The sequence below is a fragment of the Pristiophorus japonicus genome, unplaced genomic scaffold (genome assembly GCF_044704955.1).
Source record: "Pristiophorus japonicus isolate sPriJap1 unplaced genomic scaffold, sPriJap1.hap1 HAP1_SCAFFOLD_380, whole genome shotgun sequence".
Lineage (NCBI taxonomy): Eukaryota > Metazoa > Chordata > Chondrichthyes > Pristiophoridae > Pristiophorus > Pristiophorus japonicus.
In genome coordinates, this window is record NW_027253653.1 from 432,921 (window position 1) to 449,366 (window position 16,446).

Below are 16,446 nucleotides of genomic sequence, written 5' to 3' on the forward strand. Positions count from 1 at the left end.
GCGTTTCTGCGGCCGCAACCGAGACTCCAGGATGGTATGTTGCCTCCCTGGTGCAAGGGTCAAGGATGTCTTGGAGCGGGTGCAGGAAATTCTGAAAAGGGAGGGTGAACAGCCAGTTGACGTGGTGCACATTGGTACCAACGATATAGGTAAAAAACGGGATGACGTCCTACGAGACGAATTTAAGGAGCTAGGAGCTAAATTAAAAAGTAGGACCTCAAAAGTAGTAATCTCAGGATTGCTACCAGTGCCACGTGCTAGTCAGAGTAGGAATCGCAGGATAGCTCAGATGAATATATGGCTTGAGCATATGTGGTGCAGCAGGGAGGGATTCAAATTCCTGGGGCGTTGGAACCGGTTCTGGGGGAGGTGGGACCAGTACAAACCGGACGGTCTGCACCTGGGCAGGACCGGAACCAATGTCCGAGGGGGAGTGTTTGCTAGTGCTGTTGGGAAGGAGTTAAACTAATATGGCAGAGGGATGGGAACCAATGCAGGGAGACAGAGGGAAACAAAAAGGAGACAAAAGCAAAAGACAGAAAGGAGATGAGTAAAAGTGGAGGGCAGAGAAACCCAAGGCAAAAAACAAAAAGGGCCACTGAATGTAAAGGGGCTGCAGGAGGGGTCAAAACTAAAAATCATGGATTAATAAACTAGTATTAAAACACTCGACCTAAACGCACGCAGCATTCGAAATAAAGTAAATGAGTTGACGGCACAAATCATTACAAATGGATATGATTTGGTAGCCATTACAGAAACATGGTTGCAGGGTGGCCAAGACTGGGAATTAAACATACAGGGGTATCTGATGATTCGGAAAGATAGACAAGAAGGGAAAGGAGGTGGGGTAGCTCTGTTAATAAAGGATGATATCAGGGCAGTTGTGAGAGACGATATTGGCTCTAATGAACAAAATGTTGAATCATTGTGGGTGGAGATTAGAGATAGTAAGGGGAAAAAGTCACTGGTGGGCGTAGTTTATGGGCTCCCAAATAAAAAGTTCATGGTGGGGCGGGCAATAATCAAGGGAATAATGGAGGCATGTGAAAAAGGAATGGCAGTAATCATGGGGGATTTTAACCTACATATCGATTGGTCAAATCAAATCGCACGGGGTAGCCTGGAGGAGGAATTCATAGAAAGCATACGGGATTGTTTCTTAGAACAGTATGTTACAGAACCTACAAGGGAGCAAGCTATCTTAGATCTGGTCCTGTGTAATGAGACAGGAATAATAAATGATCTCCGAGTAAAAGATCCTCTCGGAATGAGTGATCACAGTACGGTTGAATTTGTAATACAGATTGAGGGTGAGGAAGTAGTGTCTCAAACGAGCGTACTATGCTTAAACAAAGGGGACTACAGTGGGATGAGGGCAGAGTTGGCTAAAGTTGACTGGAAACACAGACTAAACGGTGGCACAATTGAGGAACAGTGGAGGACTTTTAAGGAGCTCTTTCATAGTGCTCAACAAAAATATATTCCAGTGAAAAAGAATGGCGGTAAGAGAACGGATAACCAGCCGTGGATAACCAAGGAAATAAAGGAGAGATTCAAATTAAAAACCAATGCGTATAAGGTGGCCAAGGTTAGTGGGAAAATAGAAGATTGGGAAAATTTTAAACGACAGCAAAGAATGACGAAGAAAGCAATAAAGAAAGGTCGATTACGAAGGTAAATTTGCGCAAAACATAAAAACGTACAGTAAAAGCTTTTACAGATATATAAAACGGAAAAGAGTGACTAAAGTAAATGTTGGTCCCTTAGAAGATGAGAAGGGAGATTTAATAATGGGAAATGTGGAAATGGCTGAGACCTTAAACAATTATTTTGCTTCGGTCTTCCCAGTGGAAGACACAGAAACCATGTCAAAAATTGGTCACAGGAATGTGGGAAGGGAGGACCTTGAGACAATCACTATCACTAGCGGGGTAGTGCTGGACAGGCGAATGGGACTCAAGGTAGACAAGTCCCCTAGTCCTGATGAAATGCATCCCAGGGTATTAAAAGAGATGGCGGAAGTTATAGCAGATGCATTCGTTATAATCTACCAAAATTCTCTTGAATCTGGGGAGGTACCAGCGGATTGGAAAGCAGCTAATGTAACGCTTCTGTTTAAAAAAGGGGGCAGACAAAAGGCAGGTAAATATACGCCGGTTAGTTTAACATCTGTAGTGGGGAAAATGCTTGAAACTATAATTAAGGAAGAAAAAGTGTGACATCTAGATAGGAATAGTGCAATCAAGCAGACGCAACATGGATTCATGAAAGGGAAATCATGTTTAACTAATTTACTGGAATTCTTTGAGGATATAACGAGCATGGTGGATAGAGGTATACCGATGGATGTGGTGTATTTAGATTTCCAAAAGGCATTCGATAAGGTGCCACACAAAAGGTTACTGCAGAAGATAAAGGTACGCGGAGTCAGAGGAAATGTATTAGCATGGATCGAGAATTGGCTGGCTAACAGAAAGCAGAGAGTCGGGATAAATGGGTCCTTTTCGGGTTGGAAATCGGTGGTTAGTGGTGTGCCACAGGGATCGGTGCTGGGACCACAACTGTTTACAATATAGATAGATGACCTGGAAGAGGGGGCAGAGTGTAGTGTAACAAAATTTGCAGATGACACAAAGATTCGTGGGAAAGCGGGTTGTGTAGAGGACACAGAGAGGCTGCAAAGAGATTTAGATAGGTTAAGCGAATGGGCTAAGGTTTGGCAGTTGGAATACAATGTCGGAAAGTGTGAGGTCATCCACCTTGGAAAAAAACATTAAAAGGGAATATTATTTGAATGGGGAGAAATTACAACATGCTGCGGTGCAGAGGGACCTGGGGGTCCTTGTGCATGAATCCCAAAAAGTTAGTTTGCAGGTGCAGCAGGTAATCAGGAAGGCGAATGGAATGTTGGCCTTCATTGCGAGAGGGATGGAGTACAAAAGCAGGGAGGTCCTGCTGCAACTGCACAGGGTATTGGTGAGGCCGCACCTGGAGTACTGCGTGCAGTTTTGCTCACCTTACTTAAGGAAGGATATACTAGCTTTGGAGGGGGTACAGAGACAATTCACGAGGCTGATTCCGGAGATGAGGGCGTTACCTTATGATGATAGATTGAGTAGACTGGGTTTTTACTCGTTGGAGTTCAGAAGGATGAGGGGTGATCTTATACAAACATTTAAAATAATGAAAGGGATAGACAAGATAGAGGCAGAGAGGTTGTTTCTACTGGTCGGGGAGACTAGAACTAGGGGGCACAGCCTCAAAATACGGGGGAGCCAATTTAAAGCTGAGTTGAGAAGGAATTTCTTCTCCCAGAGGGTTGTGAATCTGTGGAATTCTCTGCCCAAGGAAGCAGTTGAGGCTAGCTCATTGAATGTATTCAAATCACAGATAGATAGATTTTTAACCAATAAGGGAATTAAGGGTTCCGGGGAGTGGGCGGGTAAGTGGAGCTGAGTCCACGGCCAGATCAGCCATGATCTTGTTGAATGGCGGAGCAGGCTCGAGGGGCTAGATGGCCTACTCCTGTTCCTAATTCTTATATTATGTTCTTATGTTCTTTTTGCTTTTTGCCTTGGGTTCCTCTGTCCTCCACTTTTACTTTTCTTCTTTCTATCATTTGCTTCTGCCCCCATTCTACTACGCTCTGTCTCCCGGTATAGGTTCCCATCCCCCTGCCATATTAGTTTAACTCCTCCCCAACAGCACGAGCAAACACTCCCCCGAGGACATTGGTTCCAGTCCTGCCCATGTGCAGACCATCCGGTTTGTACTGGTCCCACCTCCCCCTGAACCGGTTCCATTGTCCCAGGAATTTGAATCCCTCCCTCCTGCACCACTCCTCAAGTCACGTATTCATCTGAGCTATCCTGCGATTCCTACTCTGACTAGCACGTGGCACTGGTAGCAATCCTGAGATTAATATTTTGAGGTCCAACTTTTTAATTTAGCACTTAGCTCGCTAAATTCGTCTTGTCGGACCTCATCCCGCTTTTTACCTCTATCGTTGGTACCTGTATGCACCACGACAACTGGCTGTTTACCCTCCCCCTTCAAAATTTCCTGCACCCGCTCCGTGACATCCTTGACCCTTCCACCTGATGGTAACATACCATCCTGGAGTCTCAGTTGCACACTACCTTCCTTCCACTGCTCTTCCTGTTGGTCACCCATCCCCTATCTGGCTGTGTAACCTTTACCTGCGGTAAGACCAACTCACTAAAAATGCTATTCCCGACATCCTCAGCATCGTGCATGCTCCAGAGTGAATCCACCCGCAGCTCCAGTGCCGCAATGTGGTCTGTCAGGAGCTGCATCCCGATACACTTCCCACTTATGTAGTCGTCAGGGACACTGGAAGCGTCCCTGACTTCCCACCTAGTACAGGAGGAGCATAACACGTGTCCGAGCTCTCCTGCCATGAATTAACCCCTAGATTAACTTAATTTGGCAACAATAATGCTAAAGGTTACTTACTAATAAAGAAAAGAAAAAGAAAAAACTACTCACCAATCAGCAGCCAATCACTTACCCCCTTGGCTGTGACATCACCTTTCGATTTCTTTCTACTTGGACAGGTTAGATGCAGGAAGAATGTTCCCGATGTTGGGGAAGACCTAAGCCAGGATTCACAATCTAAGGATAGGGGATAAGGCATATCGGACCGAGATGAGGAGTAACCTCTTCACCCAGGGAATTGTGAACCTCTGGAATTCTCTATCACAGAAAGTTGTTGAGTCCAGTTCATTGGATATACTCAAAAGGGAGTTAGATGTGGCCCTTACGGCTAAAGGGGTCATGGGGTATGGAGAGAAGGCAGGAATGGGGTACTGAAGTTGCATGATCAGCCATGATCATATTGAATGGTGGTGCAGGCTCGAAGGGCCGAATGGCCTTCTCCTGCACCTATTTTCTATGTTTCTATGTTTCTATGTTTCTACTCCTTGCTCTGCCTGGGCGGCTGGACCGAGCGGACTCATTCCTATAAGTATTTTAATTGGAATAAAAATCCTCCAAAGCAAGGTGCAGGTCCGCTCCCCCAGCGTCAGAGTCCAGTAATACCTACACTGTAACTTTCAACATGCAGGCCACATGCACGCTTTCAAACAGGTTGTAGTCACTGAATCTGATTTCTCATCATTAAACAAGAACTGCGCAGGCACAAGACATTCTGAAGGAAAAGCATGTTTTTTTACAGTGGACTCCCGCTTTAACCTCACATGGTGGGCTCCGCTATCATCGAGGATGGACATGTTCATGATGCCTTCACCTCCCGTTAATTATTCAATAGTCACCGCCATTCACGACTGGATGTGGCAGGACTGCAGAGCTTTGATCTTTGGATCTTCCATGTGGTCTCACTTAGCTTTGTCTGACGAACACACTTGCTGCTTCCACACTTTAGCATGCATGTAGTCCTGTGTTGTTGCTTCACCAGTTTGGCACCTCCTTCACAGGTACGCCAGGTTTTGCTTCTGGCATGCTCTTCTACATTCCTATTTCCACCAATGTTGGTCACTGGCTTGATAGCAATGGGAGTGTGAGGGGTATTCTGGGCCATGAGTTTACAGATTGTCCTCTCCTGCTGATGGTGCATCATGGATGCCCACTTTTAAACGGCTATTTCTGTGCTGAATCTACATCAATCATTTAGATGAAGGAATTGTGTGTAATATCTCCAAGTTTGCAGATGACACTAAGCTGGGTGGCGGTGTGAGCTGTGAGGAGGATGCTAAGAGGCTGCAGGGTGACTTGGACAGGTTAGGTGAGTGGGCAAATGCATGGCAGATGCAGTATAATGTGGATAAATGTGAGGTTATCCACTTTGCTGGCAAAAAACATGAAGGCAGAATATTATCTGAATGGCAGCAAATTAGGAAAAGGGGAGGTGCAACGAGACTTGAGTGTCATGATACATGAGTCATTGAAAGTTGGCATGCAGGTAGAGCAGGCGGTGAAGAAGGCAAATGGCATGTTGGCCTTCATAGCTAGGGGATTTGAGTATAGGAGCAGGGAGGTCTTACTGCAGTTGTACAGGGTCTTGGTAAAGCCTCACCTGGAATATTGTGTTCAGTTTTGGTATCCTAACCTGAGGAAGGACATTCTTGCTATTGACGGAGTGCAGCAAAGGTTCACCAGACTGATTCCCGGGATGGCAGGACTATCAAATGAGGAGAGTCTGGATCGACTGGGCCTGTATTCACTGGAGTTTAGAAGGATGAGAGGGGATCTCATAGAAACATATAAAATTCTGACGGAACTGGACAGGTTAGATGCAGGAAGAATGTTCCCGATGTTGGGGAAGTCCAGAACCAGGAATCACAGTCTAAGGATAAGGGGTAGGCCATTTAGGACCGAGATGAGGAGAAACTTCTTTACTCAGAGAGTTGTTAACCTGTGGAATTCTCTTCCACAGAGAGTTGTTGATGCCAGTTCATTAGCTATATTCAAGAGGGAGTTAGATATGGCCCTTATGGCCAAAGAGATCAAGGGGTATGGAGAGAAAGCAGGAAAGGGGTACTGAGTGAATGATCAGCCATGACCTTATTGAATGGTGGTGCAGGCTCGAAGGGCCGAATGCCGACACCTGCACCTATTTTCTATGTTTCTATGTCTCTATCCCATTGATCAGGGCTGGGAACTCAACATCCAGGGGTATTCAACATTCAGGAAGGATAGAATAAAAGGAAAAGGAGGTGGGGTAGCATTGCTGGTTAAAGAGGAGATTAATGCAGTAGTTAGGAAGGACATTATCTTAGATGATGTGGAATCTATATGGGTAGAGCTGCAGAACACCAAAGGGCAAAAAACGTTAGTGGGAGTTGTGTACAGACCTCCAAACAGTAGTAGTGATGTTTTGGAGGGCATCAAACAGGAAATTAGGGGTGCATGCAATAAAGGTGCAGCAGTTATCATGAGTGACTTTAATATGCATATAGATTGGGCTAACCAAACTGGAAGCAATACGGTGGAGGAGGATTTCCTGGAGTGCATAAGGGATGATTTTCGAGACCAATATGTCGAGGAACCAACTAGGGGGGAGGCCATCTTAGACTGGGTGTTGTGTAATGAGAGAGGATTAATTAGTAATCTCGTTGTGCGAGGCCCCTTGGGGAAGAGTGACCATAATATGGTGGAATTCTACATTAGGATGGCGAATGAAACAGTTAATTCAGAGACCATGGTCCAGAACTATTAGAAGGGTAACTTTGAAGGTATGAGGCATGAATTGACTAGGATAGATTGGCAAAGGCTACTTAAGAGGTTGACAGTGGATGGGCAATGGCAGACATTTAGAGACTGCATGGATGAATTACAACAATTGTACATCCCTGTCTGGCATAAAAATAAAAAAGGGAAGGTGGCTCAACCGTGGCTATCAAGGGAAATCAGGGATAGTATTATAGCCAAGGAAGTGGCATACAAATTGGCCAGAAACAGCAGTGAACCTGGGGACTGGGAGAAATGTAGAACTCAGCAGAGGAGGACAAAGGGTTTTTTAGGGCAGGGAAAATAGAGTACAAGAGGAAGCTTGCAGGGAACATTAAGACAGACTGCAAAAGTTTCTATAGATATGGAAAGAGAAAAAGGTTGGTAAAGACAACCGTAGGTCCCCTGCAGTCAGAATCAGGGGAGTCATAACGGGTAACAAAGAAATGGCAGACCAATTGAACAAGTACTTTGGTTCAGTATTCACTGAGGAGGACACAAACAACCTTCCGGATATAAAAGGGGTCAGAGGGTCTAGTAAGAAGGAGGAACTGAGGGAAATCCTTATTAGTCGGGAAATTGAGTTGGGGAAATTGATGGGATTGAAGGCCGATAAATCCCCAGGGCCTGATGGACTGCATCCCAGAGTACTCAAGGACATGGCCTTAGAAATAGCGGATGCATTGACAGTCATTTTCCAACATTCCATAGACTCTGGATCAGTTCCTATCGAGTGGAGGGTAGCCAATGTAACCCCACTTTTTAAAAAAGGAGGGAGAGAGAAAACAGGGAATTATCGACAGGTCAGCCTGACATCGGTAGTGGGTAAAATGATGGAATCAATTATTAAGGATGTCATAGCAGCGCGTTTGGAAAGAGGTGACATTATGGGTCCAAGTCAGCATGGATTTGTGAAAGGGAACTCATGCTTGACAAATCTTCTGGAATTTTTTGAGGATGTTTCCAGTAGAGTGGACAAGGGAGAACCAGTTGATTTGGTGTATTTGGACTTTCAGAAGGCTTTCGACAAGGTCCCACACAAGAGATTAATGTGCAAAGTTAGAGCACATGGGATTGGGGGTAGTGTGCTGACATGGATTGAGAACTGGTTGTCAGACAGGAAGCAAAGAGTAGGAGTAAATGGGTACTTTTCAGAATGGCAGGCAGTGACTAGTGGGGTACCGCAAGGTTCTGTGCTGGGGCCTCAGCTGTTTACTTTGTACATTAATGATTTGGACGAGGGGATTAAATGTAGTATCTCCAAATTTGCGGATGACACTAAGTTAGGTGGCAGTGTGAGCTGCGAGGAGGATGCTATGAGGCTGCAGAGTGACTTGGATAGGTTTGGTGAGTGGGCAAATGCATGGCAGATGACGTATAATGTGGATAAATGTGAGGTTATCCACTTTGGTGGTAAAAACCGAGAGACAGACTATTATCTGAATGGTGACAGATTAGGAAAAGGGGAGGTGCAACGAGACCTGGGTGTCATGGTCCATCAGTCATTGAAGGTTGGCATGCAGGTACAGTAGGCGGTTAATAAAGCAAATGGCATGTTGGCCTTCATATCGAGGGGATTTGAGTACAGGGGCTGGGAGGTATTGCTACAGTTGTACAGGGCCTTGGTGAGGCCACACCTGGAGTATTGTGTACAGTTTTGGTCTCCTAACTTGAGGAAGGACATTCTTGCTATTGAGGGAGTGCAGCGAAGATTCACCAGACTGATTCCCGGGATGACGGGACTGACCTATCAAGAAAGACTGGATCAACTGGGCTTGTATTCACTGGAGTTCAGAAGAATGAGATGGGACCTCATAGAAACGTTTAAAATTCTGACGGGTTTAGACAGGTTAGATGCAGGAAGAATGTTCCCGATGTTGGGGAAGTCCAGAACCAGGGGACACAGTCTCAGGATAAGGGGTAAGCCATTTAGGACCGAGATGAGGAGAAACTGCTTCATTCAGAGAGTTGTTAACCTGTGGAATTCTCTACCACAGAGAGTTGTTGATGCCAGTTTGTTAGATATATTCAAGAGGGAGTTGGATATGGCCCTTATGGCTAAAGAGATGAAGGGGTATGGAGAGAAAGCAGGAAAGGGGTACTGAGTGAATGATGAGCCATGATCTTATTGAATGGTGGTGCAGGCTCGAAGGACCGAATGCCTACACCTGCACCTATTTTCTATGTTTCTATGTCTCTATCCCATTGATCACAGTGGTAGTGCCACACAGCACGATGGAGGGTGTTGTTAGTGTGAAGACAGAACTTTGTCCCCACATTGACTGTGTTGTGGTCACTGCTACCAATAATGTCTGTGAGAGGTAGATTGGGGAGGACGAGTTCAGGTCTGTTTCCCTGGTGTTGGTTCTCTCACCATTTGCCACATGCCCAGTCTGGCAGCTTTGTCCTTCATGACTCGGCTGGCTCTGTCAGTAGTGGATCTACCGAGCCACTCTTGGTGATGGACATTGAAATCTCCAACTCAGGGTACATTCTCTGACGTTGCTACTCTCAATGCTCCTTCCAAGTGTTGTTCAACATGGAGGGTTCCTCAACTGAGGGCGGGCGATATCTGGTAAACAGCATGTGCTTTCCCTGTACTAACTGTTTGACCTAATTCCACAAGAACTCATATGATCGAGAGTCAGTGTTAGGAATCTCAGAGCCAATCCTTTCCGACTGTTACACAAATGTGCCCCAACTCCACTGGGGCTGTGCTGCTGGAGGAAGTGGACCAACACTGGGATGGTGTTGGGAGAATCCACAATGTTGACTGCGAGGTATGGATCTCTGAATAAGATTATGATTATACAAGACTTCAATGTTTCGAGAGCATTTCATGGTGTATTGAGATATTTACAGAGTACTTATCTCCATGGTTAATATTTAAGCAATTTCCTTTGGTTCCTTGGGATCAAACCTTTGCTTCTTTTATTATTCCTCCCCTCGATAAAGGAGATGCTTGACTGGGTAAGGGCATTCTTTACAAATAACCTGTTGTTCCTGTTCGAGTGTCAGATAATATAGACCGTCCCGGGAATGAAATTCCTGGACTGAAGTGGAAGGACTGTAATCTAGAGGGCTTGGAATGGAATTCCTGGACTGAAGTGGAAGGACTGTAATCTAGAGGGCTTGGAATGGAATTCCTGGACTGAAGTGGAAGGACTGTAATCTAGAGGGCCTAGGAATGGAATTCCTGGACTGAAGTGGAAGGACTGTAATCTAGAGGGCTAGGAATGGAATTCCTGGACTGAAGTGGAAGGACTGTAATCTCGAGGGCCTAGGAATGGAATTCCTGGATTGAGGCTGGAGTTGTGTCACGTACGTGAGTCCCATTGATCCATTACAGCGACCATCGCTCAGATACTGCCGTTTGGGAACATTTATTGATTGGGAATGTTTTGACCCTGGTGGCCTGGGATCCAATGCATCAGAGAACAAGATTGCTGCAATCTGTCTTTTCATCTTTTATCCCTCCTTTGTTTCTGTCACTTTCTCATCTTTTGTTCTCAGTTTTAATTCAATACAGAAATATAAACTATGTTATCTTTGTCCTCGGTATTTTATGGGTGGGTAAAAAAAATCGCACATTATCTCACTTTTAATTTAAAACTGTGTACAATACGGTGAGCTGGATTAAGTTGCAGTGAAATATTGTGGTGACAATGGTTCAATGAGTCTGTTTGTTCAATGTCTGTGATTAATGTCAGTTACAGTGATGCCTAATGATGTCATCGGGGATTTCCCTCTGCTCGATGTAAGGAGCGCCCTTCAATGTTTCACCTCACACAATCAGCAGGTCTCCTCCAGCACAGACACCAAAAGAGAGTCACAGAAGGGAAGTCATGGTTGTGTCTCGCATCCCACCAGCGCCTCCCATGACTGATGAATTTCTAGCCATAGTTGCTAGTTGGCGTCTAGATGAGAAGATAACAGGAGTATTGATGAAAATACAACGTATTTACTATCCTCTAATCACTGCTTTTGGTGTTCCGAGTAAGTATCTATTTTCAGTTATTAAATATATAAACCATGTTTCACTGTAATAACATTCTTGCTCTATAACCGGGGATAATCAGTTATTAATGGTATTCTGGCTTTCAAAGTGTTGCATTTTGTTTACGTACATGTTGTTGTTTAAAAATACTGGTACATCCTCACTGCTGTTAGTGTATCTGGTACCTCGCTGTTAGTGTATCTGGTACCTCGCTGTTAGTGTATCTGGTATCTCGCTGTTAGTGTATCTGGTACCTCACTGTTAGTGTATCTGGTACCTCACTGTTACTGTATCTGGTACCTCACTGTTAGTGTATCTGCTACCTCGCTGTTAGTGTATCTGGTACCTCACTGTTACTGTATCTGGTACCTCGCTGTTAGTGTATCTGGTACCTCACTGTTAGTGTATCTGGTACCTCGCTGTTAGTGTATCTGGTACCTCACTGTTAGTGTATCTGGTATCACGCTGTTAGTGTATCTGGTCCCTCACTGTTAGTGTATCTGGTACCTCGCTGTTAGTGTATCTGGTACCTCACTGTTAGTGTATCTGGTATCACGCTGTTAGTGTATCTGGTCCCTCACTGTTAGTGTATCTGGTACCTCACTGTTAGTGTATCTGGTACCTCGCTGTTAGTGTATCTGGTACCTCGCTGTTAGTGTATCTGGTACCTCACTGTTAGTGTATCTGGTATCACGCTGTTAGTGTATCTGGTCCCTCACTGTTAGTGTATCTGGTACCTCACTGTTAGTGTATCTGGTACCTCACTGTTAGTGTATCTGGTACCTCGCTGTTAGTGTATCTGGTACTTCACTGTTCGTGTATCTGGTATCTCACTGTCAGTGTATCTGGTACCTCACTGTTAGTGTATCTGGTACCTCGCTGTTAGTGTCCATGGTACCTCACTGTTAGTGTATCTGGTATCTCGCTGTCAGTGTATCTGGTACCTCACTGTTAGTGTATCTGGTACCTCGCTGTTAGTGTCCATGGTACCTCACTGTTAGTGTATCTGGTACCTCACTGTTAGTGTCCATGGTACCTCACTGTTAGTGTATCTGGTACCTCACTGTTAGTGTATCTGGTACCTCACTGTTAATGTATCTGGTACCTCACTGTTAGTGTATCTGGTACCTCACTGTTAGTGTATCTGGTACCTCACTGTTAGTGTATCTGGTACCTCGCTGTTAGTGTATCTGGTACCTCGCTGTTAGTGTATCTGGTACCTCACTGTTAGTGTGTCTGGTACCTCACTGTTAGTGTATCTGGTACCTCACTGTTAGTCTATCTGGTACCTCACTGTTAGTGTATCTGGTACCTCACTGTTAGTGTATCTGGTACCTCGCTGTTAGTGTATCTGGTACCTCACTGTTAGTGTATCTGGTACCTCACTGTTAATGTATCTGGTACCTCACTGTTAGTGTATCTGGTACCTCACTGTTAGTGTCCCTAGGACCTCACTGTTAGTGTATCTGGTACCTCACTGTTAGTGTCCCTTGGACCTCACTGTTAGTGTATCTGGTACCTCACTGTTAGTGTATCTGGTACCTCTCTGTTAGTGTATCTGGTACCTCACTGTTAGTGTATCTGGTACCTCACTGTTAGTGTATCTGGTACCTCACTGTTAGTGCATCTGTTACCTCACTACTGTCCATCACCGTGCTGTCGGCTATTGATTCTTTAAATGATATTGTGCCATCAAGATTCAAATGTTCTGTTTTGAACTCAAGCAAAGATATTGGTTGAGACACTTTATTTCCCGAATTTCAGAATCCTCACTACACTGCACATTTGGATCAGATCAGAAGCAGGTTTTCTGCGTTTCGGGAACTTGTCACCAAATGACGACAGGTGATTGACCTGAAACAGTCACTGTGTTTCTCTCTCCTCAGATGCTGCCTGACCTGTTGATTATATCTCGGATTTTCTATTTTTATTTCGGACGTTCATCATCCACAGTATTTTACTGTTGTGTTCACCGAATGCTCGCCATGTTTACTTACACACAGTGCGAAGAACAAATCCTGACAGATCATACACATCTTCTTAAATCACTGAAATATCTCCTATTTTCTATGTTTCTCCTATTTTCTATATTTCTATAAAGGACATCCAGTGGTATGAGGGAAAAGCGGGGTATGGTGTTGAGATAGAGGATCAGCCTTGATCATATTGAATGGTGGTGCAGACTCGAAGGGCCGAATGGCCCACTCCTGGTCCTATTTTCTATGTTTCTATGTTTCGAATCATTCAGTTCCAGCCAGTGCCTCATTTTCCACATTCTCCAGTTCTGCATTACTGCCACTGCTTCTGATGGTTGGAACAGATTTATCAGGGTCATTTGCATTCTCACTAAATGCTGTTGTACCCTGCTTTCATTCAGCATAAAGAATGTCAGCTGATTGTAACTGAAGTATTAATGATCAAACAATCCTTTGATATTTTTCCATCCAATATACGATGCACAAGTTGGAAAGCAACATGTGAAAGAAAACAAGAATAACTCATATCCATTTGTGTTCAGATACTTTACAGAAACATTGGGCAGCACTTTACCTGTGGAATAAGTCGTCCGATTTCGATGCTAAAACAAAGCATTTAGTTGGACATTCCCTGGTCAATGATAACCATTTATTTTATTCAGAGTCCATTCTTTGCCATGTTATTCGGAAATTCTTACTTTCAATGAACAACAATTTCAACAAAAAAGTGTAAAGCTCATTGTTCAATACACTTCCTGCAGCCCAGTTATCTTTCTAACTGCTGTACATTTGTATTTAATAACCTAACATCGTCATATTAGCTTCATACATTTTAAGTAGAACCACCTGTAATTATTGCACGCCACAATTGCAGTCGATGTTTATTTCTGTTACACTCACTTTCAGTTCGAATTCGAATCCATATCCTCAGCAGGAGCAAGAATACAATGAGGGTCTCCCTCCCTCTCCCCCCATCACCGCCCCCTCCCACCAACACAGCGGCACAGAAGTGAATCTCACCGCTCTCGGTGCTGACTGATCCCGGGACACGAAGGCTTCCTGAGAGGTTCTTGACCCGTGTGTCCCTGTTACCTTGGGCAGTGTTGTTGTCTGCTGAGCTAAAGGTAGATCTATCATTTAATGTCTCATTGATCAAACATCTGTTCATTTCATGTTGTCTTTATCCCCATTTCATTTATTGATTCCTTATTATTTTTGCAATAAACACTGCATTCATTTCCTCAGGTACGAGAATTAGATTATATCATTTCATGTCACTAATGATTTGCAGATTGCAGACCGAATCCCATCAATCTTCTGCTCTTGCTCCCAGCCTGATGTTTAATTTAACTGGTTATTTCCTTTCCTCACAGTGAACTTAGTGACGATAGTGATCCTGTCCCGGGGAAAGTGTGGACTCTCCAAATGTGTCACTCGTTACCTGGTGGCCATGGCAACAGCGGATCTACTGGTCGTGATCCTGGATCTGATACTGAGGCACATTCCAATTCGTTATGAGGAACAGTTTATTTTCGTGAAGTCCATCCCCCTGTGTAATATCCACGCCGTCCTGCTCTATGCAGCCACAGACTGTTCTGTCTGGTTCACCATCACTTTCACCTTCGATCGATTTGTGGCCATTTGTTGCCAGAAGCTGAAAACTAAATATTGCACCGAGAGAACGGCGGCTGTGGTTCTGGGAACAGTGACTGTGCTGAGCTGTTTAAAGAACATACCCTGGTATTTTATGTTCATGAGTAGGTATGTGCTTGGTAACAACCCCTGGTTTTGTGATGTGTATTACACTAATTATACATCACTGGGCTGGGGAGCATTCGAACTACTTCATTATATTCTAACCCCGTGTGTCCCATTTATTCTGATCCTGCTGCTCAATGCTCTCACTGTCAGACACATTTTACTGGCCAGCAGAGCTCGCAGGAGACTCCGGGGTCACAGCAGTGGGGAGAGTCCCAGAGACCCCGAGATGGAGAGTCGCAGGAAATCCATGATTTTATTGTTTGTTATCTCGGGGAATTTCATCCTGCTATGGGCAATGTATATGGTGGTTCTTGTGGCAAACCGGCTTGTTTGGATTTCACATCTTGTATTTATACCTACGTTAGTAAATGAACTAGGATTCATGCTGCAGCAGCTGAGTTGCTGTACAAACACTGGGATTTACGCCGTGACACAGACTAAGTTCCGGGAGCAGTGGAAGAATGTGCTGAAATATCCCTTTGTTGTAATTGTAAAATGCATTAAACGATAAGAAGCAGCAGAGACTTTACAGCCTCAGAACTCAATGCCACCAGATAATGGGGGGGAAATCCCGGTTGGGGGCTTCCTTCGGACAAATGCCTCCGACCGGAGGATATTTTACGTAAACCTTCGATTCCCATCCGAGACCTTCATTCCATGTGTAGCGTTAGGGAAATGGCCTTCCCCATACGTACAGTAAAGCTGGAGTCACATGGGCCTGAAGCACCAATCACGCTGCAGTATTCTCAGTGATAATAATAGCAACTCGCTTTTTCAGAGTTCCCATTATTATCAATGTGAATAAACACCTCAATATTGAAAAGCAACAGAATAAATTAAAAACACATCACATATTTAAAATTAATTGAAATTAAAGTCAATTAAATGTTTTGTTAAAAAAATGTTTTGGAATTTTTTTAACATGTTTCAATAAGGTTTAAAATAAATGATCCTTGGTGGAAAGGGTTTTTACTGTAAAAATATGTATTTCAGTTTATTTTTGATCTGTTTTAGAACTCTTACACTGGTAAAAGTAATGTATCGACCTGCTTTTACCTGGTTTAAGAGTTTGAAGGACATTCTCTGGGCATGATTTGGGCAAATGACCCAATCTCACCCACACAAATGGTCTTCTCCCCGGGATGTGGAGAATCCATATGGAGAAATCTTTGACAGATCGGAAAAGCCGGTTTCCGGGGCATGCACACTTGGGCCTGACCTGGTGAGGCCGGAATTTAAGGCCCATTGTGTCCGAGCCACTCTCCCTCATGGTGAATATTATCACACTCACTCACACACTGTCTACACAGGGCTCCCTGGGCGGGGAGTGACAATCTGTCAGGATCCTCTGCAAGGTCAGCAGTGACCTGCAAAAGGATGGCACCCCCTAAAGTACCACCTAGAGTAGCTGGTCTCCCGCCTGCACTAAGGTGGCGACATCCGTTGCCTAGACAATGGGGTAGTGTTCCTCAGGACCCCTCCCTGCCTCACATATGGATG

General features: G+C 44.5%; 1 protein-coding gene across 1 annotated transcript in view; it reads left to right on the forward strand.

The window, feature by feature from the left end:
• The first annotated feature begins 11,057 nt into the window (after positions 1-11,057).
• The window catches only part of LOC139250469 (probable G-protein coupled receptor 139), a 53,688-nt gene continuing 48,299 nt past the window's right edge, over positions 11,058-16,446 (forward strand). Inside the window, exons 1-2 of the mRNA XM_070872872.1 lie at positions 11,058-11,208; positions 14,559-15,430. Coding sequence (XP_070728973.1) covers positions 11,058-11,208; positions 14,559-15,430 — 1,023 coding nt within the window. The remainder of the gene's footprint in view (positions 11,209-14,558; positions 15,431-16,446) is intronic.